Source organism: Megascapheus bottae, chromosome 24 (genome assembly GCF_031878675.1).
Source record: "Megascapheus bottae isolate mThoBot1 chromosome 24, mThoBot2.hap1, whole genome shotgun sequence".
NCBI classification, from domain to species: Eukaryota; Metazoa; Chordata; class Mammalia; order Rodentia; family Geomyidae; genus Megascapheus; species Megascapheus bottae.
The window spans coordinates 22,579,227-22,606,873 of record NC_143532.1 but is presented as its reverse complement, the minus strand read 5'-3'; the positions used below and the strand labels follow the sequence as shown (position 1 = coordinate 22,606,873).

The following is a 27,647-nucleotide window of genomic DNA, read 5'->3' as shown; positions in this document are numbered from 1 at the left end:
TTTTTAGTAAGGTTGTGAGTTTGGCTGTATTACGTCCCTAATATCACACCAACAGTTTGGGGCTGGTCTTTCCCTATACAAATGCTGAGACCAGCATGTGCCTGGTCCTACCTCAGAATTTCTCTTAGAGTCAACTGAGATAATTTAATATAGGCAAAAGTCATTTGAGAGTTTAACTGTTCTACAAATAGGGAATAGTTTTACATTTCCTGGAAAATTAATCCTACAGTTTTCAGCCAGACTTAATCACTTTAATCCAGTAGCTTCTAAACTTGTTCAGGAAGATCAAAAGTTCAAGGCTACCTTGAGCTATACAGGGAGACAATGTTTCAAAGTAAAATATTTTTTGAGGTACTGGGAATATGTCATTGGCGTGGATCAGTATCCCACTTACTGTAATATAATCCTAGGGTTGGGACTTACAAATGTGGTAGGTAGGTTTGTTTGTTTGATTTTTTGTTTCTTTTTCTTTGTATATTTGTTTTTTTCTCTTACTACTTTGAAGTAATTTCTGACTTACAGAGGTAGTTAAGAGTTTCTTTAGGCCTTTTCAGTTTCCTCAAATGTTGACATTTTATGTAACCATAGCATGATTATCAAAACCAGGAAATAAGTATTTATCCAGTCCTATAACTAATCCATATGCCTCATGCACATTGTTACCTCTTTTTTTAAACATAAGGTCTTACTGTGTAGCCCACTCTTTCCTTAACAGCCTCCTTTTGAGTACTGGGATTACTGGTATGTGCAGTGTAGCTTCTTCCTTTTTCTAGTCAGAGTCAAAGTCAGTAATACACTTCATTTTGTTGCATCTCTTCTTCACCTCTACTTTTGGAATAATTCCTTGCCTTCATCTGTTAGGATATGTGTATTTCATTCAGAGAGTGTTTTGCAATATAGCCAAGGCTGGCTACTTGTTATATAATCCAAGCTGGCCTCAAACTCAGGATGGTTATAAGTTTTTACTCTCATAGAAGTATGCCAGTTATTTGTTTCTCATTTTGACTTTATGAGATGTTTATTTATGAAGATTCATTCCTTCGTTCATTCTTTCCTTCATTCAGTGTTGATCCTGGGGCTTAAACTCAGGGCTCAAGACAGGTTCTTCTACCACTTAAGCCACAATTCCACCTCTGGCATTTTACTAGCTAATTGGAGCTACAGTCTCAATGTCTTTCCTAACTGGACTGGCTTTGAACTTTGATCCTTAGATTTCACCTTCCTAAGTAGTAAGGATTATAGGCATGAGCCACTATCACAGTGCTAAGAATTTGTATTATTAAACTGACAGGCATGGGGCTGGTGATAATTGAACTGACCAAATGCTGATGGCTCATCCTTATAATCCTAGTTTTTCAGGGAGGTGAAACGAGAGCATTTAAATTCAAAGCCATCCTGAATAGAAAATTCTGAGCTACTCTTATCTCAATTAACCAGCAAAAAAAGATGAATTGGAAGTAAGGCTCAAACGGTAGTGTGCTAGCCATGAGTGTAAAAAGCCAAGCAAAAGGACAAGGCCCTGCATTAAAGCCCCAATGACAGTATATACACACACACCCCACACTACAATTCCATTTTATATCTTGTAATCATGGGATATATTATATATTGTACTGGGAACTAAATGTCCAGTCTGATGCCCTCTAAGAGAGTGTGCCATAACTAAGTTACCCCTCCAGTTCTGTTATACTTAGTATAAAGCTTAAGGAGCGAGGCCAGTCATTCAACATGGCCTATTGACGTTGTAATCAAGAGACTCAGTAAATGTGTGAGGAAGATGCTGGTATATAACCTTTTTACAGTAATTGATAAATTTAATTTACAGTAATTGATATATTTAATGCTAATATACAAATGATAGTATAGGGATTTTACAAAATAAAAGTAATGATAAAAATAATGGTGTCATAGCAAGTATACAAATCAGTAATATAGTTATTATTGTCATCAAATATTGTGTTCTATATAAAGCCATTTGCTTATACCATCCGTACAAAGACTTTTAACAGTATATGATTCTTAAGACAATGTAGGATGTCCACTTGGCAATAGGGTTATTCCAAGTCTCTGGAAATCTTAAAACACTATCATTGATTTAAAAATAAAAGATTCTTAAATTGAGCAAGTCTGGGATGAATTAAACTTTGCAATTACTGTATTTAAGAAAGGGAATAGGAGCCAGGCAAGGTGGCGAATGCCTGTAATCCTTGCTACTCAGGAGGCTGAGATCTGAGGACCATGGTTCAAAGCCAACCCAGGCACTGAAGTCCGGAAGACTCTTATCTCCAATTAATCACTAGAAAAGGGGACATGATGCAGTAGCCTTAAGCTCAGGGACAAGGCCAGAACTTTGAGAAATATTGTAACTTAAAGGATTAACAGAGAAGAATTTTCAGAGATTAATTTTACCAAAAATGAAAGGCTACAGAGAGGAAATTTGGCTCTGTGTCACAGTGTGAATAGTACAAAAAAGATGGCAATCTAGTAATATGTTTACAAATAAGAATTTAAAGTTTTCCATTGGATTTGGCATTTTATAGGGCATTTGTGGCTCTGAACTTTCAAGGGGTTCAGTCTTTAGAGTGAGGCTTTCTAAATATTATTTAATATTTAATGATATACTTAATAGTTGTCATATTAAATATCTTTCTATTTGTGCTTTTTTTTAAATATATTTTTTATTGTAATTAATAGAAGGGTTACATGATATTTGCCGGATAAATGGTGCCTTAATTCCCAGATACCCTTTCACATGTCATGGTCCCCATTTCCCTTCCCCCCTCCATCTATTTGTGCTTTTGAGCAGGTTATTTAACTTCTCAGTTTAACTTGCTCTTCTTATAAAGTAATAGTATTTGCCTCTCAAAGTTGAACATAAAGTGGAATGCAGCAATCAAGTCAACACAAAAGCTAACTTATACCCAATACCAAACAAATGGAAGGTCTGAACTTGAAATGTAGTTCCAAGAGTTCAGATTATAGTGCATTGACTTTGGAGAGGTATAGCTCAGGAAGAGGAAGGAAGGCATCATGTATTATCTACAGTAGATATGCCCTTATTTTAGAAGTGAAACTAGAGTAAGGAAAATGAATGTAAAGGAAGGAAATTGGCAATTAAACTGGTGAAAAGAGTATAATGTGATTGGCTCCTTCATTTTGTTTCATTAGAATCCTTTTAAGATTTTTTCTGACTTCCTGCTTTTAGCACAGGCTGTGTTCTCCTATTTACTCCTTTTTCACATATTCAGAACCATGCAAATGTGATAGCAACTATGAATTAACATTATCTTGTTGATCATGGCCAATACAAGAATAATTTAAGAGAACATTTTTCTACAACTTCATCCTCCTTTGCAATCTATGGTCATGTAGTAATTAGCAAAATCTTAGCAGTTTTGCCTCAATAAAATACTCTTCATCCACAATGCTATAATCTTAGGTCATGTTATCATTATTATTATTATTATTTTGTGGGTCATAGGGCTTGAACTTGGGCCTAGGTGCTGTCCCTGAGCTCTTTAGCTCAAGGCTACTGCCCTACCCTTGAGCCAAGTCCCACTTCCTGTTTTCCTAGAGGTTAATTGGAGATAAGAGTCTCAGGTCCTTTTGTGCCCTGGCTGACTTTGAACTTTGATCCTCAGATTTCAGCCTCGTAGCTAGGATTACAGGCGTGAGCCACTGTACCAGGCTTAGGTCATATTCTTCATTCCTCATCTGATTTGTCATTTGTCTTTTCACAAGACTACAGTAAGTAAGATTTTAAGTAATTAAGAAGCAGAAGGATCCAGTTGCAACTGGTTCTCATCTATAATGCTAGCTACCCAGGAGTAAGATTTTAGGCTTGCTGTTTCAGACTAACTGGGATAGGATAGTCTATGAGGTAATAAACTACAAAATCAACAACAAAACAGAAGTAGAACTATATATAGCTCAAGTGGTAGAATGCTAGCCTTAAGGAAAAGAAGCTCAGGGACATAATCCAGGCCCTGAGTTCAAGCCTCAGGACTGGCAAAAGTAAATAAACAAACACATTAGCAGGGGGGGAAAGTCCCTGATTTAAAATTTTGAGTTTTTTTAATATTGTTTGGCAGTTATGTCAGTTGAAGTTTTTCCCCTTAAAAATGCACATTTGACCTTAATGTAACTGGATTTCCTTCCTGTGCTTAGTTATACAGTACCTATGTTGCATTGATTTGTGTTCAGTTCATTAGATTATAGCTCATGAGCTGGATGTAGGTTGCTCGTGCCTGTAATTGTAGCTATTCAAGAACTGAGATCTGAGCATCAGTTGTTAGATGATAGTCCAGGCAGATAAATTCCCAACTAAGAGACTCTTAGCTCCAGTTAAACAGCAAAAAAATATGGAACTGGAGTTATGGCTTGTGGCTCAACTGGTGTCCAGTGCCAGCCATGAGAGAAATTTTTTTGTGTGTGTATGATGAAAATTGACAACTTTATTGCTCCATTGCTGTCAGAATTGGCTGAAAATTTAAGGAATACCTTCAATATTAAATTAAAGAAAGTGCTTTTTAACATAATTATTAATCAACAAAACTACCAGTTACATATATAGTAAAGTAAAGCTACTATAGACTCTTGAGTCTGGAATTTTTGCTCCCCATTCATGTTTTTAGAAAAATTTGAATAAGAACATGAGGCTATCATTTCCCAACCTAGTACTGGCACACATACAAAGAATATTAAGGTTTATGTTAGTGTAATTCAGGATAATTCTCATCTTCATTGAGGCATGGAAGTAATACAAAATAAAAGCAAATTTATGTCCATCTTAATTTGACTAAATGAAAAAATAAAATATTTAATGATTATTCTTTTCTGTTTGAAATAGCAAACTCATTATTTCATTGGGTAAGAAACAAAAAAGAAAGACCGAGTCTTCAGATGAAATATCTGATGCAGAGCAGATGCCACAGCACACATTGAAAGATCAAGACTCTCAAGTGAGTATTGCTTTTTTTTTTCTGTGAACCAAAACAAAATTATTTAGGTAGACATGATGTTTTTGTGTGAATGTTTACACTTTGATTTAGTAGTAAGCATAAATTTTATTATATGGTGGAATTTACAGGACAGGAGTAGTATGGTATGTTACTAGTAGTATTACTACAGAATATTAGATGTGGGAGGAAATGTGTGTGGTCTGTTTGCCCCTTATTTTTCAGGTAATGAAAATGAAATCTTGAGAGGCTAAGTAACAGTTCAAAGTCCTTGATGGATTTTAACATAGAGAAGTACCTAGTGATGTTATCCTGTACACTTGTGGAGTGCTTTTAAATAAACTTAATAATGAAGATACTAATTTTTCAGAGACTCATAGAAATGACAAAACAAATAGATTGAATCATTCTTTTGGTCTGCTTCTGCTGAAGTGGGAGACTACCGATATTAAAAATCCCCTAACATAGACATAAATATTATACACTTTGCCTTTTAAAATAGTTGGATATTAAAAATAACCTGTAAAGTTAAAAAAATTAATCTATTTAGTGAAGGTCATAATAATTCAGGCCACCCTCTGCTTTCTAATATTTTTAAATACTACTGTAGGCCATAGGGGTGGTGGCAGTTGTTGAAATATGGGGCCAGGAAGCCCCTGAATAGCCTTTCTTCTTCCTTATGCAGCTTCTTATCCAATTGGAGAGTAGTGGCTCAAGGCTCCTGGGCTGCTGCAAGCGTTGAGGTAAGGGCAGTGACTGAAGCTCCTAATATTATATGGCCTGCCTTTTTTTTTTTTTTTTTTTTTTTTGTCATTTGTTGTCCTTGACTTAGGCAAACATATTTAACAGTTTAAGGAATTTTAGTTTAATTTTTGGTAAAATAATGCAGGCCATTTTTACGTTACGCAATTACTGGACAATGAAATGGGCCAACAGCTTGTACATTTCTTCATTATTTTCACTATGATATTAAGTTTCTTTGACACATCTGTTCCTTTAACAAAAGAGTTGAATTTTCTAATAATTACAAATTTACATCAATATAACTGTGTCATCTTAAAGTGATTGTAAAGATCCTCATAGCTTTTTGAAACAATAATGGACTTAAACCCGTGGAAAGAAACAGGCTTTAGAATAAGGAGCAAATGAGAATTTTGAATATGGTTTTGATTTTACTTTGACTTTAAAAGTTTTGAGACTGTATTTGGAGACAAGTTTTTAAATGCTTCTGTGGTTGAAGCCTTTCAAACATAAGTAGCAAAAGCTTAGAAATAAACTTGTCACTTTACTTACTTACTTATTTATTTATTTATTTATTTATTTATTTGCCAGTCCTGGAGCTTGAATTCATGGTCTGGGCACTGTCCTTGGGTTCTTTTTGCAGGCTAGCATCCTTCCACTCAAGCCATAGCACCACTTCTGGCTTTTTCTGAGTATGTGGTACCAAAGAATAAAACCCGGGGCTTCGTGCATGCTAGGCAAGCACTGTACCATTAGGCTATGCCCCGGCCCTACTTGTCACTATTTTCATTTGTTTGTTTGCCTCTTCTAGGGCTTGAACTCAGGTACTGGGTGCTGTCTGTGAGCCTCTTTTTGCTCAAGGCTAGTAGTGCTCTACCACTTGAGCCACAGCACCACTTCCAGCTTTTTCTGAGACAAGAGACTCACAGACTTTCCTGCTTGGGGGTGGCCTTCAACTGTGATCCTCAGATCTCATCCTCCTCTGTAGCTAGGATTACAGGTGTGAGCTACTGGCCAGCATCACTATTTTTAAATTACATTTTCTAAAACATTATAAGGAAAGAAAGTCAGAATAAAAGAATATTAGTCAAATAGGAAGACATCAGATTTTATGTATTTATATTTTTATTTTGTGATAGGGCTTGAATTCAGTGATATTACTTAGATTTTTTAAAATTTTTTTACTAATTTTTTTTTTTTTGCCCAAAACTGGCATTCTACTTCTTTTGCTACAACTCTACTTCATGTATGGATGTATTTATTTATTTACTGTTTTTTTTTATTTTCTGGTTAATTAGAGAAAAGAGTCTCATGGACTTTTTTCCTAGGCTGGTTTGGCACTTTGATCCTTAGATCTTAGCTTCTTGGGTAGCTCAGATTATAGGTATGAGCTGTCAGTACCAGCTCATTTTTTATACTTTTAAACTAGTAGAGTTGTTGTTTGAGATAGTTTGTGAGAATGATACTTATTTGGCTTTGCCTACTGTTACTGCATATGCAAGTGGAATATAAGTAGTCAACTAAAATGTCTTTTAATCCATGGACTTTTAAATTAATCAGTTAAGCTGATTAATTTTATATCAGATAAGGAAGCAGATTATATTGAGTAGCCATTGTTCTATCTTGTAAAGAGTTATTTGAAGTTGCTGTTTCATGAGTTAATGATTTTAAACAATTTATTAAAGACTACATGAGTTATTTTAAAGTACCAATAGGTGTCTAATGATCAGAAAGGAAACTAAAATATAGCTTAACATGCATAATGAAATCTTCTAAAACAAGGGCAAATTATTCTCAAACATCATTAGTTAGAAAGTATGCATAATGAGACACTGATAATATATAATACCGCTATAATAACAAATGCCACAGTTTATTTTAACTTTAAGCTACGCTAGAACATCTATATCATCCCTATAATAGAATTTTACATTTTTTTGGCCTGGATCCATTTGATTCTCTTCTCACCATGAATACTTAATATATTCTAAGAATATTGGGAAATTTAATTATTAATAGACTTTATTGTAAGTATATGGTCTTTTGTATTAACAAAAATATACTTTGATGTTTGAATATCTTAACAAAAAAACAAAATAAATTGTAGAGATGCTGGGAGTAGAACTCCATGGTAGAGTACTTTGTATGCCAATACCCTACCTTGCTACCTCTGACCCATATTTCCACCACTCCATTTTGCTCCTTCTTCTTCCCACACAGTAAAAGGCAACAAACGAGCTAAGAGGCTCATGTCATTTGCTGCATTTGGCTGACCATGTTACCTTTCTTTCCCCCAGCATTGCACTTCTCATAAGAGACAAAGGCAAAGCCATGAAGTGACAAAGGCCATTACTGACACCTTAGTAGCTATAAATAATAATTTTCTTTCATACTAATGCACAGACAGAAACAATTTTGTTATGGCTCTGGAAATAAAGGAAGATGCCACAGAGAAAACATCAGAAACCAAAAGGAGGAAACCATTTGCTAGTTCCCTCTGTGGGAGTATCATGGGATAGAAAAGGGAAGAAGACATGGACTTAGAAAATATTGAGCAGTAGACTAATATAGAGTAGTAGACGAAGATGCTTGAACCTAATGAAATTTTATGGAAGTTCTAAAAAAATTTTAAAAACCTAATAAACCTAAGTCTTTAGGGCTTTGAAAGCCAAATGGAGCTTTTGACTTTTTTTGTATAAATATCAAAATATATGTAATTTTCTTTTAAAAATTGTTGAAATATAATAGTTTCAAAATAAATACTAGATATTTAGGGAGGTAAGTAAAGCCATATAGGTAATACTTTTTATTAGAGTAATAATTAGATTAATATTTTCTTATATTTTTAGGAGGCTAATAAAGTTAGTGAAAATTAAAGAAAATTAGTCTCTTAAATTTAGTTATGGTATATTTAATAATAATTTTTACATACTTTTTGTTGTTGTTGTTGTTGGTTGTGGGGCTTGAACTTTGTGCCTAGGTTCTATTCCTGAGCTCTTCAAAGCCACTGACTTACCCCTTGGGAGTCTCACGTTCTTTAGTGCTGGAGATAGCTTTGAACCACGATTCTCAGATCTCAGCCTCCTGAGTAGTTAGGATTACAGGCGTGAGCCACCACACCCTGCTTAACCACTTTTCTTTCTATTCTGTTTTAAACATGCTTTCACATTTTTGCCAAGTGTTCTTTCATTTCTTATATTTCTTTCCCCAATTAATTATTCTACCAATATTCGTCTAATAATAACCTTTTTCAGTTTGAAATAAATACATAATAAAATATATTTTACCCAAAGCGTTAAAATGTTTTTTGGTTGTTTTTTTTTTTTTTTTTTTGGTTAAATCATTAGATCATTTACTCATAAGTGTCTAAAGAAAAACAACATTGACATTTAAAATTTTGTATATTTGTAATTGCAGGGAAAACCTTACTAAATATACTTGTGGCCATGGGAAAATTACAGTTTTCCTTAATTAAAAAGAAAACCAAGCAAAGATTAGTGTTAAATGTTGAAAGTATAATGATCATCAGTGTTAAGAATAATCTTTGTTATGAAGATTTTAAAATGTATTATATAAATCTGATTCTTGTGGTTTATTACAGAAAAGAAGGTCTAATCGGCAAATTAAAAGAAAAAAGTATGCAGAAGATGCAGAAGGAAAACAATCTGAAGAAGAGGCTAAAGGTGCTATGAAAATAAAAAAGAATTCAGCTCCTCTACCTGGTGAACAGCCTTTACAATTATTTGTGGTAAGATATATCCAGGAGTATAGTTACAATACACTTCAACCAACATAAAAAATATAGTAGTAAAATCATAATTTCCTATCTTTATTTCCTCATCCAAGCTTTTGCATTTTTTTATCCCATAAGAAAATATTTCTGAAACTCTCCCAAGCTATCCTTCCATTGCACTGTATTTTACAATTATAAATTTAATGATACTGTTAATCTAATGAAAAACTTCCTAAATTTCAAATATTAATAAAATTCTTTGTATGTGTGTTCGTGTGCATGTGTGCATATCAGTTTGGTTGCTTGAACTTTGGGAACTGTCACTGAACTTTTTGCTCAGTGACACTTGAAACGCAGGTCTTTATGGTAGTTAACTGTAGATAAAAATCTCAAGGACTTTTTCCTTCCTGGGCTGATTTTGAACTGAAGTCTAAGCCTTTTGAGTAGCTATGATCATAGATTTGAACCATCAGCATCTAGCTATTAATGCAATTTTTAACCAAGTGAGTAAAGAGAACCTTTGTCTAAGTTTTCTGGGTCTTCCATTCTCTGAAAATATTCAGTCTTCTGCCTCATACAAATAATTGCCTGTGTGCCATATTTTTGATACTTAAATGACTTTTTGAATTTATTTTTTTATTTTCACATTTTGCCTGTCCTGAGTCTGAACTCAGGTCCAGCGCTCTATTCTGAGCCTCTCATGCTCAAGGCTAGTACTCTTCCACTTGAGCCACAGAGCCACTTCTGCCTTTTTCTGTTTATGTGGTACTGAGGAATTGAACCCTGGGCTTCATGTATGCTAAGACATTCTAACACTAATCCATGCCTTTTTAAAGCTTTCTATGGTTCTTTTTGTTTTTCCTTTCTACATTTTGAGCTGAGCACTCATTTACTAGGTGACTGACACATTTTTTCCATTTTTAAAATATTCCTAACTTTTAGTGTAGTATTCAGTACATGTGCTAAATTAATTTGATTAAATTTATTTATAAACATACAAGGTAAGTCGGCCTGGACATGGTGGCTCTTGCCTGTAGTGCTAGCTACTCAGGAGGTTGAGATCTGTGGATCAAGGTTCAAAGCCAGCCAGGGCACAAAAGAACCTGAGTCCCTTCTCTCCAGTTAACCTCTAGAAAAAAATGGGAAATGGGGCTTGGCTCACGGGGAGGGTGGTAGCCTTGAGCTAAAAGAGCTTAGGGATAGTACTCAAGCCCCATGACCCACCAAAAAAATTAAAAACATACAAGATAGAAACTAAAAGATATTTCAGAATGTGTTTCATCATACATTTTTCCCCTTTCTAGGAGAATCCAAGTGAAGAAGATGCTGCAATTGTAGATAAAATACTGTCTTCTAGAATTGTAAAAAAGGAAGTAAGTATTGGCACATTATACTTCATATTTCACTTTCTGTGTGCTGTTTGAGATATAATTACTAATTTTATGTTTGTAGGTATCACCTGGAGTGACGATTGATACAGAAGAATATTTTGTGAAATACAAAAATTAGTAAGTAATTCAGTTAAAAATAGGCTGTTCAGTTAAAAAATAAGCTAATATATTTATTATGCAAACATATAAATTAAAATTAATTTTCATCTTATCAGTTTACTTATAATGCATGACCATAAAATCATTAAAAAGTAAAAAGTCATCATTTTTCCAAACGTTTCAAAATTATGCTCAATGGTTTTTAACAAAGACTAAATGTCAAAATACAGAAATCTTCATATAAAAATATGCTTTTATAAATAATGTTAAAAAAATAATAGATGTTAGTCATTGCATTTGTATTTTGAACTTCAGATTTTATTATTGTATTTTTGTAAAGTATTTCCAAGTTTTAGGTTATATATCAGCTGTACACAGTGTGATGACTTGAACTTTTAATTCTTCATTTCCATCTTGGATATAGATGATTTAATTTGCATGAGTTGCTGATTATTTTATGTTAGTTATGCTTATTGTATGTATGCTGCAAATTGTATGTTAGTACATTTTCCATTGTTTTGTTTTGTTTTTGTTTTGCCAGTCCTGGGACTTGAACTCAGGGCCTGAGCACATCCTTGGGCTTTTGCCTCAAAGCTAGCACTCTGCCACAGGAGCTACAGGACCATTTCCAGCTTTTCTGTGTATGTGGTACCAAGGAATTGAACCCAGGTCTTCATGTATGCTAGGCAAACACTCTACCACTAGGCCAAACTCCCAGCCCCACATTTTCCAGCTTTACTCTGTAGTTTGGTATAAGTTTTTATATACATTGTATTTGAAGTAAGTTGCCTTTCTGAATATGACAAAATTATTACGATGAAAAGACAAAACTTAAATTGTATTTTGCCCTTATACTTTTGGTCTGTTTACCATTCTGCTTCTATATTTCAAATTGTAGACTTTCATAGTACAATATCTTTAGGATACAGAGATCTAGACTATGTTTTAGAAATTCAAATGAAGTCTCCTGAAATAAAATGATATAATAAACTATTTCTACAGGTGAAAGTGTTTTCTGCATGTTATTATTAATATACATCTTAAGAAGCATCATTTCTAATACATGACTTTCATAAAATTTTAGCTCCTATCTTCATTGTGAGTGGGCCACAGAACAGCAGCTTTTGAAAGATAAAAGGATCCAGCAGAAAATCAAACGATTCAAACTGAGACAAGCACAAAGAGCACATTTTTTTGCTGACGTAAGAATTTGGTCTATTTTAATGTGTTGGACTCAGAATATTTATAGGATTATTTACTTAAATTTAAGTGTGACTTTCTTAGGTTCCAAGTTTGTTATTTGAATATGATCACTATTTGCATAAGGTTTGTCACCTCCTAGTAGTAGGTTAGAAACTAGTGGAGACAAGAGCAACATATTTTTAACATTTTTTAAAAAACTAATCCTGGGGCTTAAACGCAGGGCCTGTGCATTGTCCTTGGACATTCCTCAAGGTTAGCACTCTATCACTTGAGCCACAGCACCACTTCTGGCTTTTCTATTTATGTGGTATGAAAACATATTAAAGGTAAGGGAGGAATTAGAGGATGACATTGATATTTGAAGGTCCACATACAATACAGCAATGAAAAAAAGGGAGCAGGAAACCAGGTTTAAACCACTTGTTATTTCTGTAGAAGTCCTTGGGTTGATACCCAATAACAACAAAAAAGGAAAAGGATACGCTTACAAGTCAAGCACAGTGGTAGATCCTGAGGCTGCAGGATCATGAGTTTGAGTCCAGCCTGGGCAACATAATGAAAGCCAGTCTTACGAAGAATTGGTAAATCACCAATTGGTGATTTTTAGGTGTAGGGAATTAAAGAAAGACATAGAATCTTTCTTGTTAATTCAGTGTGGAGCATGGCAATGTATTCCATTACCCAGGTAAGAAAATAAACAAAGAGGAATAGGTTAAAGAGCAAATGAATTCTGTTGAATTTGAAGAAAGCTTAAAGAACAAATAAGTTAAATTTGAGGTGGCTCAAATAGAGCTTTCTTGAAGCTAGGTAAGTAGGTTTTGACAAAGAGTATTCGATACAACTAAAAATGTCCTGCAGGCGAGAAGATTGCAGTGGGAGTCAAGTAGTAAGGGACGTTTGGAGAGATTACTTTTATGGAAAACCTTATGTACAGCTCATAGAGTAATTAGTTGCCTAGAATATTTTTAAGTGCTTCTAATTTATGTTTAAACTTATGTATAAATATTTTTAAATTACTTTTCTTTATATAGTAGTGATTCATCATTAAAATATCTTTTAGAAATTAAACTGGAAAAACCCATTTATTGAAAAATTTATTGGAATTAAACATATATTCTATAGTAAAAAACCTAATAAGTTTATCATTACTGTTGTCTTTTGACACCTTTGTATATATAAATTAAGTTACTTCTCAATTTCATTTAGATGGAAGAAGAACCATTTAATCCAGACTACATTGAAGTAGATAGAGTATTAGAAGTCTCTTTTTGTGAAGATAAAGATACTGGTGAGGTAAATATTTGGTAAAAATATATATAAAGTTAAATAAAGAAAACTATTAAAACATGTACTCTTTAAAAAACAGTTCAGTCTTAAGATGTTACAACTTGTTATCAGTCTATATTTTTATATTTAAGCAACTATAACTGCTACCTATTTAAGCAATATTCTCTATTTCAAAATGGTAAAATAAAAAAAATTCTTTTTAGCCTGTCATATACTATTTGGTCAAGTGGTGCTCATTGCCATATGAAGATAGTACATGGGAATTAAAAGAAGATGTAGATCTTGCAAAAATAGAAGAGTTTGAACAATTGCAAGCTGCAAGGCCTGACACAAGACATTTGGTAAGACCCTTAGCTTTATAAAATCTTAGTGCTATTATTTTAGCAAGCTTAATGTCAATTACATTCTTTTGCATATCTGTGTGTGTGTGTGTGTGTGTGTGTGTGTGTGTGTGTGTGTATTTTATGTCTCTAGCTTATCTACCTACCTATCCATCCGTCTGTCTGTCTATCTGTCTGTCTAATTTTTTGAAAGAAAATGGAACTTGAACTTAAGGCTTGGGTTTTGTCCCTGAGCTTCCTCTACCAATTGGAGCCATAGCTTCTTTTCTAGTCCTGGTGGTTAATGGGAGTTTCACAGACTTAATTGCCCAAGCTAGTTTTTAATCATGTTCCTCAGATCTCAGCATCACACCTAGAATTACACGTGTGAGCCAACAGTGCCTGGCAGCTTTCTCTTTTCCATAGATTTTTTTTTTCTTAGCAAATTAACAAATTTCTTAACGAAGTTCTTAATAGGAATGTGCATTTAATTTGTCAGTTACTTTGTGCATTTGCTAAGAGTGTCTTATTTTGTGTTTATTCTGTTCATTAATACTGATCATTTTTAAAATTTCAAAACCTTTCATTCTTGGTTTTCAAAAAACATCCTACCTCTCTGTAATGTACTGTATATTTTGATAAACGCCATTTGGTTAAAAAAAATCTGTGACAGTTTTTTTTTTGTGTGACAGTTTTTTATTGCTCTTCTTGAGGAATATTGGTCTGTGGTCTTGGGATGTAGTTACTTGCATTTGGTCTTTGAGTTTCATAGACTGAAGTGAGAAATAAGCCTTCCTCTTCTATATCTGGAAGAGATTGAATAGAATTAATATTTTTTATTTTTATTGAAATTAACACCCCCTTTCCTCATCTTGTTTTCCCCCTTCCCTTTCCTATTTCAAATAAACAAACATGTATGTATACAATGTACCAGATTACAAGATAAAATGTTGTAGCAATATGAGAATAACCAAGGGACAGTAAAAGAGATGAGAAATAACATAGTCCATTAAGAACAACATTCACTCATTATATAACTCCATATCTTGGAGGTCCTTTCATTTGACCTCATCCTATATGGCCTTATGTATCTAGGGTTCTTTTTTTTTATTAAACAATTTATTAACATTGATTTTTACATCATATTTCAAAGGACATGTTTAACAATTATTTACAAGGGAATCTATATATAATCACTGGCACTTAGATTTTAGAACATAATTAAAATTAGGCTGAGGTTTTGTATGTCATAGGTACATATTAATCTATGTAATAAAACATTATATCTATATAGTCATAGATTTTTATGTCTATGTAGTTGTGTTTATATTTCCAGTGCCATGTCCATAGCATTGGGTACGCAAATATTGAGTCTTCTCTCTTGTACTGTTTGGATTTAATAGCCACATATTAAGGATACTATGTGCCTTTTGTTCCTTTGATCTTGACTTGTCTCAGTCAACATGATTCGCTCTAGATTCATCCACTTCCCTGCAAATGCCATTATTTTATCTTGTCTGTTGGCTATGTAGAATTCCAGTGTGTGTGTGTGTGTGTGTGTGTGTGTGTGTGTGTACAAATGTGGAATATATATATATATATATTGTATCCATTCATCTGCAGTAGGGCATCGTAGGGCATCTGGATTGTTTCCATTGCCTGGCTATTGTGAACAGTGCAGAGATGAACATAGCTGAGCAGGTGTCCTTATCATATTCTGGGTGATGATGTTCATGATAGATGCCCAGGAGTAGTATAGCGGGATCATAGGTAAGGTCAATTTTCAGTTCTTTAAGAATCCTCCACATTGCTTTCTAGAGTGGCTGAACTTGCTTACAGTCCCACCAGTAGTGCAGTAGGGTTCCTTTTTCTCCACAATACTTTGGATTATATCTTCTATTTCAGTAAAGAATGTCTTTGAGATTTTGATGGGCATTGCATTGAATTTGTATATCAGTTTTGGCAGGATGGCCATTTTCATTATATTGGTTCTCTCTACCCATGAAGATGGGATGTCTTTCCATCTCCTGGTGTCCTCTTTAATTTCTTTCGTTAGGCTTTTATAGTCTTCATTATATAATTCCTTTACATCTTTGGTTAAGTTAATTCCTAAGTATTTTATTCTTTTGGGGGCTATTGCAAATGGGATCATTTTCTTGATTTTGCCTTCTGTTTGTGTATTGTTGGCATACAAGAAGGCCACACCGGCTTTTGCAGGTTATTTTTGTATCCTGCCACTTTGCTAAGGTGGTTAATTAATTCTAGGAGTTTGGGAGTGGAGCTTATTGGGTCACTCAGGTAGAGGATCATGTCATCTGCCAATAGGGATAGTTTAATTTCTTCTCTCCCTATGTGGATCCCTTTGATGTCCTTCTCTTGCCTTATTGCTCTGTCTAAGGGTTCCAGCACTATATTGAAGAGAAGTGGAGAGAGTAGGCATCCCTGTCTAGTTCCTGGTTTTAAGATGCTATTGTTATTCTTTGCTAGTAGAGTCTAAGTTTTGTGCTAATTAAGACAAATGAGGGAAATAATTGAGCCTATGTTCCTTTGGGTCTGGCTTTCTAAGTCTTTACATTTTCTTCAATGTTCTTTCTGATGGTAGCATAGAATTCCATTGTGTATAAATAGCACATCTTGTTGATCCAATCATCTACTGAGGGGCATCTGGGTTGGTTCCATGTCTTTGCTATGGTAAATAATTCTGCAGTGAACATCACTGTGCTAGTGGCTTTGGTATGTCCTTGTTTCTGGACATTTGGGTAAATGCCAAGTAGTGGAATTGCTGCGTCATAGAGAAGCTAACTGTTAGTCTTTTGAGGCATCACGGTACTGCTTTCCAGAGTTGTTCAACAAGTTTGCACTCTCACCGACAGTGTAGTAGGGATCCCTCCTGGCCACATTTCTGCCAGCATCTGTTATTAGATTTCTTGATCATAGCCATTCTAACTTGAGTGAGGTGGAATCTCGGGGGTTGTTTTGATTTGCATTTCTTTTATGGCCAGAGTTGTCAAGCATTTCTTCATGTGTCTGTAGGCCATTTTTATTTCTTCTTCAGAGAAGTCTCTCTTTTAAGTCTTTGGCCCATCTTTTAATGGGATGGTTGTTTCTTTGAGGATTAGTTTTGGAGTGATTCAATTTTTTTAGCTGTTGATAAATTTTTGATATGAGGCCTTGGTCTGTTGTATGGCTAGTGAACATCTCCCATTCTGTGGGCTTTCTATTTAGCTTGCTAGCTATGTATTTTGCCATTCTAAAGCTCTGCAATTTAATGCAGTCCCATTTGAACAAACTTTCTTTAATTTGTAGTGTTTCTGAGTTTTTATTAAGAAAGTTTTGACTGGTGCCAAGGAGACCTAGTGTACCTCCTACTCCTTCTTGTAAAGTTTTCATTGTATCTTGCTTTTAACTCAAGGTCTTTGATCCATTTGGAGTTAATTCTCCTGAGTAGCTAGGATTAGAGGCGTGAGCCACTGCTATATTATTTTTTAATTTTAAGTTGGTGCAATACAGTTAGAACAACACGTGGCCTTACGTTTATTAGTCATCTGTTCTACTGCTGTACCACACTTCTGCACTAAGATTTTTTGGGTGTGTGGGTCATGGGGCTTGAACTCTGGGCCTAGGTGCTTTCCCTGAGCTCCTCAGCTCAAGGCTGAGCCACAGCCCCACTTCCCATTTTCTAGTGATTAGCTGTATTTTGTTAGCTCAAGGCTAGCCTTCTACCACTTGAGCCCCATCTCCACGTCTGGTGGTATAGATAAGAGTCCCACTGACTTTCCTGCTTTGAGTAGCTATTAATACTTTGGTCATCTAACATCAGGATGTATGTATGTATGCATGCATGCATGTATGTGTTTGTTTGTTATTTGGCTGCTTTTTCTTGTTTAATTCTAGGGAGCTTGTATTCAGGTCTGGGCCTTGACTTTTGGGGATGGATGGTGGGTGGTTAATTGGAGGTGTGAGTCTTTAATACATTATTGCCCTGCTGACTTCAAGTCTTGATACTCAGACTTCAGTCACCTGAGTGTTTAGGTTTACAGGCGTGATCTACTGGCACTTAGCTATACTGGCTATACTACAACAAATTTTAAAGGAATGCTTTTGGTCCTGAGGAAGTTGAGTAGTAGGTGTAGACATATGCATTGTTCATTTTTTTTTTTAATTCTTCCCTTTTCCCTCATAAAGGACCGTCCTCCATCTAATATTTGGAAGAAAATAGATCAATCCAGGGACTATAAAAATGGAAATCAACTCAGGGAATATCAACTAGAAGGTCTCAACTGGCTCTTGTTCAACTGGTATAATAGGTATGTAGGTGTATCTTAACACAAACATTTTTAGTGTATTTTTTAAATGTGTTCCACAATACATTTAGTAAAGTAGGTACAGATGTTGCTATTTCTTCATTACTTAAAGTGAATAACTTCACATGAATATATACATTAGGATGTCAGTTGTTTTGCTTTTTTTTGTCATGTGTCTTACTTAGATGTCTTTTGATTAATAATTAAATTTCAAATATCTTTCCTAGAGTTCTAAAACATCATATTGCAAAGTGTTTTTTAGCTTTTCAACAGATAACTCCTTTCTATCACCACTTGACAATTGGTTCTATTTGGTGAGCTGTAAACATATTTTATGCCTATAAAAAGAAAAGATCTATGTCGCTGCCTATCTCTTTCCCTGTCTTTCTTTTTTCCCGTCTCTCTTCCTCCCTTTTTCCATTGAGTCTTGTTATTTAGCCTGAGCTGGCTATAAACTCGTGACCCACCTGCCTCAGTTTTCTGCGTGGTGGGAACATAGCTGTGGGCCACTATGTCCTCCTTAGATCTCTATTAATTTAAGTCTGATTAAGTAGATTGTCCCTATAAATAAAAATAAAATTATAGGAACCTAATATTTATTATCATTTATTTTCCAGTTAAAAATACTTTTCAGACTGTATTTCAAATTCTTCAATGAGACGAAAATATACCTTTAAAATAAGCAAGAAGTTGTATCAAAATTGAGAAAAGTAGTAGAATATACAAAAGAACAAATGAGAAGATTGTTATTTAGAATAATAGCAAAATTTGATTAAAGTTTTTTTCAAAATTATTTTCCTTAGTGATGGTGATTCATTTGTCTCAATTAGATGAAGTGAGGACAGCCCATACAGTACTTTTTCCTCTGGTTTGTACTTTCTAAAATTAATCATTTTTTTCCAAGATAATCCTCCATTAAATAATAAAACTTTAAAAAAATTGTCTTCTCTTATCAATACAATGTCTAATTTTACATTATTTTTAACTATCAATATTTTATCATAGTCCTTTCCTTTTTACATGTTTAGTTGTAACTGCTTTATAGAGAAACAGAGGAAAAGTAGGTTTCAAATATTCAAAATTTCTTCCCTGTCTTCACATCCAAGCCTAGAATTACATCGCCGTCTTACTTTGCTTCTAATCTTGTGAGAAAATTCAAGATAATTTCTACTCAGGACCAAGTTTAATCATGCCACCTTAATTTTTTGTTTTCTTTTTTCTTGGTATGGCTTTATGTAATGATCTTCATACTAATGCCTTGCTTCACTTTTTTTTGGTACTGTTATAAGGTCTTGAACTATTACTTGTATTCTACCACTTGAGCCATGTCTTTACTTCTGGCTTTTTGATGATTAATTGTAGATTAGACTTTCCTGGACTTTTTTGTTCAGGCTGACCTCAAAATTCAATCCTTAGATCTCAGCCTTCTGACTCACTGGAGCCCAGCTTCCACTTTGTCTCTTGATATGCCCCCTTGTTCTGTCTTCACTGACATTAGTTATCACCACCACCACTTATTCCTCATTCATTCACTTTTTTTTTTTTTATGCTAGTATTTGAACTTAGGACACAATGCTTGCTGGGCACTTGTTCTACTACTGAACCATATATCTCTAGCCATTCTTCTCTTTTATGTGTCTTCAAGCCATCACTAAAGATTGCTACTATCTCTTCACATTGTGAACAAATTTGGAGTTAACCTGTCTATAAAATGAAAATGGAAAATTAATTCATGGCTCTGTTTTTCCTTCTAGTTACCTTAGGTTCTTGTAGCATCTGAAACTTAATTTTCCATTCCCCAGTATATTCTTGTGTATGTGTGATAGGGCTTGAACTCTGGGCCTGGGTGTGATCCTTGAGCTCTTCAGCTCAAACCTTACCCTGGGAGCCACAACCCCTCTTCCCCTTTTCTAGAGATTCATTGAAGATGAGTGTCAGGTTCTTTTGTGCCACGGCTGAATTTGAACTGTGATTCTCATATCTCAGTCTCCTGAGTAGCTAGGATTTCAGGCATGAGCCACCATGCCTGCTTCCCCAATATATTCTTGAACTCTAATTTACACTGTTTTATTGAATAGAAATTGCCTCTCCTTTGTCTTTTAAACTTCCTTCTTACAGTTTTCACTGTGACTCGTCTAGCTCTATATTACCTCTATTACCTCTGTGATTGTTCAATATCTGTTGGATCCTATTCTGTCAGTCATTTAAATGTTATTTTTTTTCTTGCTCCAGGTTTTAACTTTTAGGTCTCAGATTATGTTTGTTCTTCATTCTTACTGTATACCTTGCCAACTGCACATGCCTTCTCTTACTACTGCTATGATAATGGTTCCATACTTGATCTCTCTAAGTAAGATCTTGGTCTGTCAGCCCATATTTCTTTTTTTTTTCTTTTCTTTTTCTTTTTCTTTCCTGCCAATCCTGGAGCCTGAACTCAGGGCTTCCTAAGCACTGTTCTTGGGCTTTTTCTACCACTTGAGCCACAACACCACTTCCAGCATTTTTGTGTATGTGGTACCAAGGAATCGAACCCAAGGCTATGTGCACACTAGGCAAGCACTCTCCGTACTAGGCCACTTTCCCAGCCCCCACCCCATATTTCTTTTTGACTCTTGCTGTTTGAATATCTTAGCCATTCTTTAAACATAGAAGATTCAAAATTCGTTTTTATTTCTTCTATATAAAACTTCTCTCTTCATCTGTATTTTCTCTCTTGGTTAATCTCTTTTACCTTCATCACAAGATTAATCAGAGTATTGTTCTCCCAGTTGGTGATAATTTTTACCCTTTCACATCTTTGCTTTGCCCTTGGGCAGAATTCATCTCAAGTGAACTTGACTGAAGAGTTATTCTCTCATTTATTCAAGTCAGCTTTTCCTTATTTCTCTCACTGTCTATAATGAATTTCATTCTGATTATTCTTCTCAAGCCACATATCATAATCATCTGTAAAGGTTATTTTAAAGTTATAATTTATTTTATTTTCATTCATACACATTGAATCAGAATATAGGGGAGATACCTGGTTATCTATTTTTTCTGGCTCTGTAGGCTCTTCTGATGCACAGCCAATATAGAAAACCAGTGCTATATTTGTGCTTCTACAGTAGCACAATGCATGACTATTTATTTATGTATTTGCGTGTCTGCTTCTCTAATAGATACAAGCTCCCCTGGAAGGCAGAGACCATGTTCTATTTCTTTTGTATCCCATCTTCTCATACTGTCCTGAGATAATAGAAGGTATTTAATAAATGCTTCCTGAATAAATATTTATTTTGCCTTTGCCTTTTTACTCTTTTTTTTTTAAAACAATATACTTAATGTGCCATATCTTTATTTGGAGCTATAAAAATCTTTAGTTTCCCTTTACAGGATCACAATAAAGTTATAATTTTTATTGTACTCTGTACTTCAGTAACTTTTGTTTTATAAATGCAGGCATTTTAATTGGATCTTTTGCTTATTTTGTATATCTTTAAAGACATTGTAGTTTACAGAAAAAAACAATGTATATATGGATATTTGTTTATTTCAGGCGAAACTGCATTTTAGCAGATGAAATGGGTCTTGGAAAAACCATTCAATCAATTACATTCCTCCATGAAATCCTTCTGACTGGTTTGAAAGGACCTTTCTTGATTATTGCACCTCTTTCCACCATTGCAAACTGGGAGAGAGAATTTCGTACATGGACCGATATTAATGTTGTGGTTTATCATGGGAGCCTGATTAGCAGACAGATGATACAGCAATATGAGATGTACTTCAGGGACTCACAGGTATGGTATTAATGATTTTGCTTGTTGTTTAAAAGATCAGGACTGATAAAGATAAGCATTAAATACCAATAACTTTCAAATTTAAGGTAGATTTTAATTTCACACTTAAACTATTGATTATGTGCTTTTATTTATATTTCACTAAATTTTAGTAGCTAAAAGAACAGTAACATCATTTTAATACTTAAGTTCTCTGACACTATGCTGATTTATAAAAATATACAAATATGTTTAATTTAAATTTTTTTGTCTAGTATAAGTTTCATTGCTTTTAAAACTTCACTGGTTTTGTTTCTAGAAATAAGTGTCTCTATGATCCTCTCCTAGCATTTCCCTTTATACTTTCATTTAACCTTTAAGCAAACTATGGATTTGGAATTATATATACAATCCTTTAATTATTCCTCTTCTCTCTTGAAAACTACTATCTTAGCATCATTGAAGTTTTTGACATCTGGAGTTGTAACTTGATTCTATTCCTTAGTGGTTTCTCCTTCTTAATTAAACATTTATATAAAGTAAAAGCAAGTTTTTTTTTTTATAAATATGATAGCCCAAAGCAGACGGACTCTTATGTAATAAGCTGAATAATATATATGAACAATATACATGATAAAGACTGTTTACATAAGCTATATATATATACACACACACTAAGCATTTTTATTTTATATATTGTATGTCCTAAGATATTACTGGAGAGATTTTATATTTCAAAAGAAGAAAGGGGCTGGGAGTGTGGCCTAGTGGTATAGTGCTTGCCTAGCATGTACAAAAACCCAGGTTCTATTTGTTGCTATCTCATACATAGAAAAAGTCAGAAGTGGTGTTGTGGCTTAAGTGGTAGATCTCTAGCCTTGAAAAAGCCCAAGGACAGTATTCAGGGCCTGAGTTTCAGCCCCAGGACTGGAGAGAGAGAGAGAGAGAGGGGGGGGGGGGAGGGGGAGGGAGAGAGGGAGGGGGAGAGAGAGAGAGAGAGAGAAGAGGGGAGGGGAGGGGAGGGGAGAGAGGAGAGGGGAGGGGAGGGGAGAGGAGAGGGAGAGGAGAGGGAGAGGAGAGGGAGAGGAGGGGGGAGAAGATGAAGAAGATGAAGAAGAAGAAGAAGAGTATTTCTTTCAATGAGAAAAAAAAACTTGTAAGACTTGTCTTACAAGTATAGTTTAATCCAGACTAACTGCATATCTCCTTCTGCTTTTTCAAGTTATTGATTATTTTAAAAATTAGTAGTAATAGCTGGGGACTGGTGTCCTAGCTACTCAGGAGGCTGAGATTGTGGTTCAAAGCCAGTCTGGGCAAGAAAGTCCATGAGACTCTCTCTGTCTCCAATAAAATACTCAGAAGTGAAGCTGTGGCTCAACTGGTAGAGGATTAGCTTTGAGCACAAAATGGTTCAGGTACAGCTTCCCAGACCTAGAGTTCAAGCCTATGGCCAGAAGAAAAAAAAAATTAACAGTCTGGCATATAGACACAAAATATTCACTGTATAAATTATTTGAATGAATAGTTAGATATCCATTACTTATTTGCCATTAGAAGTATGAACGCATGAATTTAAGTAATAAATATTCATATATTTTTAAACGATATAAAATTATTATAAATATTATTATTATTGCCAGCTTTGGGGTTTGAAATCAGAGCCTGGACACTATCCTTAAGGTTCTTTTGCTCAAGGCTAGCACTCTGCCATTTGAGCCAAACCACTACTTCTGGCCTTTTCTGGGCTTGCATGCTATTGGCAAGCACTCTCCCACCAAGCCACCTTCCCAGCCCAAATCTTAATATTTTTCTGACACATTTTACCAGTAATATTTATTTGAATATAGTTTACAACAATGCAAAGTTGCAGCTGTGCATGTATTGACAATATAACTGAAAACACAGCAATCAAATACAGTTTTATGGTAAAATTTCTTTGTCTATATCTATGTAAAATTCTCAGTAGGAAATAGTTTGTATAAAATGCCAACACATGTATTTATGTCATTTCACAGGACTGAAAATGACAAGTACAAGTATATTCTAGCCATGTCTTGTATTTGTTTATTTCTAGGGCCGTATTATACGAGGAGCTTACAGATTCCAAGCTATCATCACCACCTTTGAAATGATTCTTGGGGGCTGTGGTGAGCTTAATGCCATTGACTGGCGATGTGTGATAATTGATGAAGCACACAGGTTAAAAAATAAAAATTGTAAACTGCTAGAAGGCTTGAAACTTATGAATCTGGTAAGTAAGTTAAGATTAGCATTTTGAATTAATTTCATTTAAGTATATATTTAGCATAATTTATCTAGTTTCAAGTCTGAAAGTTACAAGTAATTAAATATACAAAATTATAAATTATGGTACATTATTAAAACTTTTTTGTGTGCTGATATTGGACTTGAACTCAGGGCCTCAAGCAAGCTCCTCCCCTGTTAATACTTGGTGGACATTTGATAACTTAAGTCAGATTCGTCTAATTTTAGTGCCTTAGTATTTGATATAATTCTTCTTTGTTTCTGTAGGAGCACAAAGTGCTTTTGACTGGCACTCCTCTCCAAAATACAGTTGAAGAACTATTCAGTCTTCTTCATTTTCTTGAACCTTTAAGGTTTCCTTCTGAATCAACATTTTTGCAAGAATTTGGAGATCTTAAAACAGAAGAACAGGTATCTTATTACTCTTTGTACATATCAAATCCTTCCTTGCAGCTATTATTATTATTATTATATATTATTATTGTGGGACAGGGTGTATATGTATTGTCATTTTATCTATTTCCATCACCTTTTATTCAGGTGCAGAAACTTCAGGCCATTCTGAAACCAATGATGTTGAGGCGATTAAAGGAAGATGTAGAAAAGAAATTGGCACCTAAAGAAGAAACCATCATTGAAGTTGAGCTTACTAACATACAAAAGAAATACTACAGGGCTATTTTGGAAAAGAATTTTTCATTTTTATCCAAAGGAGTAGGACAAACTAACGTACCTAACTTGGTCAATACCATGATGGAGCTCAGGAAATGTTGTAATCATCCATATCTTATTAAAGGTAGCTAAAATAAGTTATAACAAAGATTTTTTTTCTTTAAACAAGTAATCTGAATAGACATTCAAACATCACTATCGTGGTTGTTAAAAACCTTCATTTTACTGTTTTAAGGTTACCACGGTTTCACAGTTCTATAGTGTTCTGTTTTGTTGTTTAGTATTAGCTCACTGGGTTAAAAATAAGAAATATATCTTGGAATAGAATTCTTCTCTAATACTCCTTATAGAGAAAGACAGCAAAAGCCTTTTTTTTTTTTTTTTTTTTTTTTTTTTGCCAGACCTGGGCTTGAGCTCAGGGCCTGAGCACTGTCCTTGGACTTTCTCAAGGCTAGAGCTCTACCACTTGAGCCTCAGCACCATTTCCGCAAAAGCCATTTTTTAAACTTTGACATTTACCCTATTCCCCTGGTTTCTTGTCAGTATCCTATTATTATTAGTTTTGGGTTTTTTTTTTTTTTTGTCATTGTTGTTGTTTTGTTCTTTTTGTTCTTTTCTATCCAGAGGCTTGAACTCTGTACCTGGGTGCTATGTGGAGCACCTTTGTGCTCAAGGCTAGCTCTCTACTGCTTGAGCCACAGCACCACCTCTGGCTTTTTCTGAGTAGTTTATTGGAAGTAAGAATGTCACAGACTTTCCTGCTAGGTAGCCTTCAAACCAGATCGTAAGATCTCAGCCTCCTGAATAGCTAGGCTGACAGCTTTTGGCATCCTAGTAGGTTTTTTTTGTTGTTTCCAGGACCATCTCAAGTTCTCTATCAGTGTTATGTCTATACAGTGTTTGCACCTTTCCACTTACTCCTCTAAATGTACTCCTAACTGCATGAGGAAAGAAGCGCTAAGAGACAGTTTAAAAACTGCAGTATCATCAGTGCTCTTGATTGATATTTAGATACTACACTTTTTTTTAACTTAGATATCTGTTGACCTGTTTTTTTTTTTATTTTTTTATTTTTTTGTTTATTTTTTTGTGAGTCTTGAGTGGGCGCTGTCCCTGAGCTCTTCAGCTCAAGGCTACCACCCTACCCCCTGGGCCTGGACATTGTCCCTGACTTCTTCAGCTCAAGGATACCACCTTACCCTTGAGCCAAGCCCCATTTCCCATTTTCTAGAGGTTAATTGGCAAAAAGCATCTCAGGTCCTTTTGTGCCCGGGCTGGCTTTGAACCTCAATCCTTAAATTTCATCTTCCTGAGTAACTAGGATTACAGATGTGACCCACCGCGCCCGGTTTCTATTGACCTATTTTAAGACCATAGTTTCATTCATTTTTTTTCCTGCTTAGCATTCACTAAACATTTAGCAGATATAAATTTATACAAGATGTTATTCTAGGTATCTGGGATGGTAAAAAGATTCTCACAACACAGTATTTCTCTTCAGTGGAATTAACAATGTAGTGTTGTAGATATCAAGCCTTTAATTGCAATAAAAGCAATGTATTTGCCATCTGTAAGTTATGATTTGTTACAGAATCATAGAGACTACTTCTTCTGATATAAAATAAAGCAGTTGGGAATTACCTGCAGTTGTTGCATTGCTCCTGTTGGCTCTTGTTTCTGTCACAGGTGCTGAAGAGAAAATACTTGGAGAATTTAGAGAAACATATAATCCATCTGCTTCTGATTTTCACCTTCAAGCAATGATCCAGTCTGCTGGTAAATTGGTTCTAATTGATAAATTGCTTCCCAAAATGAAAGCAGGCGGTCATAAAGTACTCATCTTCTCTCAAATGGTTCGCTGCCTGGACATCCTAGAGGACTATCTCATACATAAAAGGTAAGTAAGGCCTGCTACAACCCACTAAATTACCAGTTATATTGAGTTTGTTATTAAGTTTGATTCATGTTGTTTTTGCTGTAGGAATAGGGATTTTATTTGATTTGTAAACACTATCACTGTGACACTATGCATGGGCTTATATTTAAGACAAGTATCTTCAAAGTCAAAAACCTTACGTAAAGGTCATGGTAATTCATACCTGTAATTCCCACACTTGAGAAACTGAGGCAACATTGTGAGTTTGAGGGCTATTTTGGCTACCAAATGATCTCTAAGTAATCTGGGCTATTTCTACAAACTTAACCCCCAAAAAGTAATAGAGACCATTCAACAGGTCAGGACTTTTCTGGCTTGCCTGAGGCCCTGTGGTCAGTCCTCAGTTGGGGTGTGTAGGTACAGTACTTAAACCTGTAATTCAGAAGAAAATTGAGGGCAAGAACATAGCCTAGTGCATGCACTAAGCCCAGGAAGCAGGAAGTGGTACTGTAGGTTAAGTGGCAGAGTTCTAGCCTTGAGCAAAAAGTGTCCCAAGAACAGTGGCAAGGCCCTGAGTTCAAGCCCCAGGACTGGCAATTTTTTTTATTTTTATTTTGGTTGTTCAGTAGAAGACTGGGAGGGACTGTTGCAACTTGAAAGCCAGTTCAGCCAAGAAACTATTTAAACCTCATTTCAAGAAATAAGAAAGGCATGATGGAGTGTAACATACCTCTATTATAGTGATTCTGAGGTCCTTACATAGGCATTAAAAACTATTACTTTTGGGCCAGGAGGACCCCGGTTTCGATTCCTTGGAACCACATACCGAGAAAAAGCCAAAAATGGTGCTGTGGTTCAAGGTGGTAAAGCTCTAGCCTTGAGAAAGCCCAAGGACAGAGGATTGAGGTTCAAAGCCAGCCGAGGCAAAAAAGGACCTAAGACTAGAAAATGGGAAGTGAGGCTTGGCTCAAGGATAGGGTGGTAGCCTTGAGCTGAAGAGGTCAGGGACAATGCCCAGGCCCAGGGGTAGGATGGTA

At 35.0% G+C, this 27,647-nt stretch overlaps 1 protein-coding gene across 7 annotated transcripts in view; it reads left to right on the top strand.

The window, feature by feature from the left end:
• Chd9 (chromodomain helicase DNA binding protein 9) overlaps positions 1-27,647 on the top strand; it is a 121,222-nt gene that overhangs the window by 37,827 nt on the left and 55,748 nt on the right. For all 7 annotated transcript variants that reach the window (XM_090357647.1, XM_090357645.1, XM_090357646.1 and 4 more), the window contains 13 exons: positions 4,850-4,961; positions 9,301-9,447; positions 10,737-10,805; positions 10,885-10,940; positions 12,007-12,124; positions 13,332-13,418; positions 13,616-13,753; positions 17,918-18,039; positions 21,575-21,818; positions 23,872-24,048; positions 24,330-24,473; positions 24,603-24,858; positions 26,421-26,631. In XM_090357647.1, coding sequence (XP_090213773.1) covers positions 4,850-4,961; positions 9,301-9,447; positions 10,737-10,805; positions 10,885-10,940; positions 12,007-12,124; positions 13,332-13,418; positions 13,616-13,753; positions 17,918-18,039; positions 21,575-21,818; positions 23,872-24,048; positions 24,330-24,473; positions 24,603-24,858; positions 26,421-26,631 — 1,881 coding nt within the window. The remainder of the gene's footprint in view (positions 1-4,849; positions 4,962-9,300; positions 9,448-10,736; positions 10,806-10,884; positions 10,941-12,006; positions 12,125-13,331; positions 13,419-13,615; positions 13,754-17,917; positions 18,040-21,574; positions 21,819-23,871; positions 24,049-24,329; positions 24,474-24,602; positions 24,859-26,420; positions 26,632-27,647) is intronic.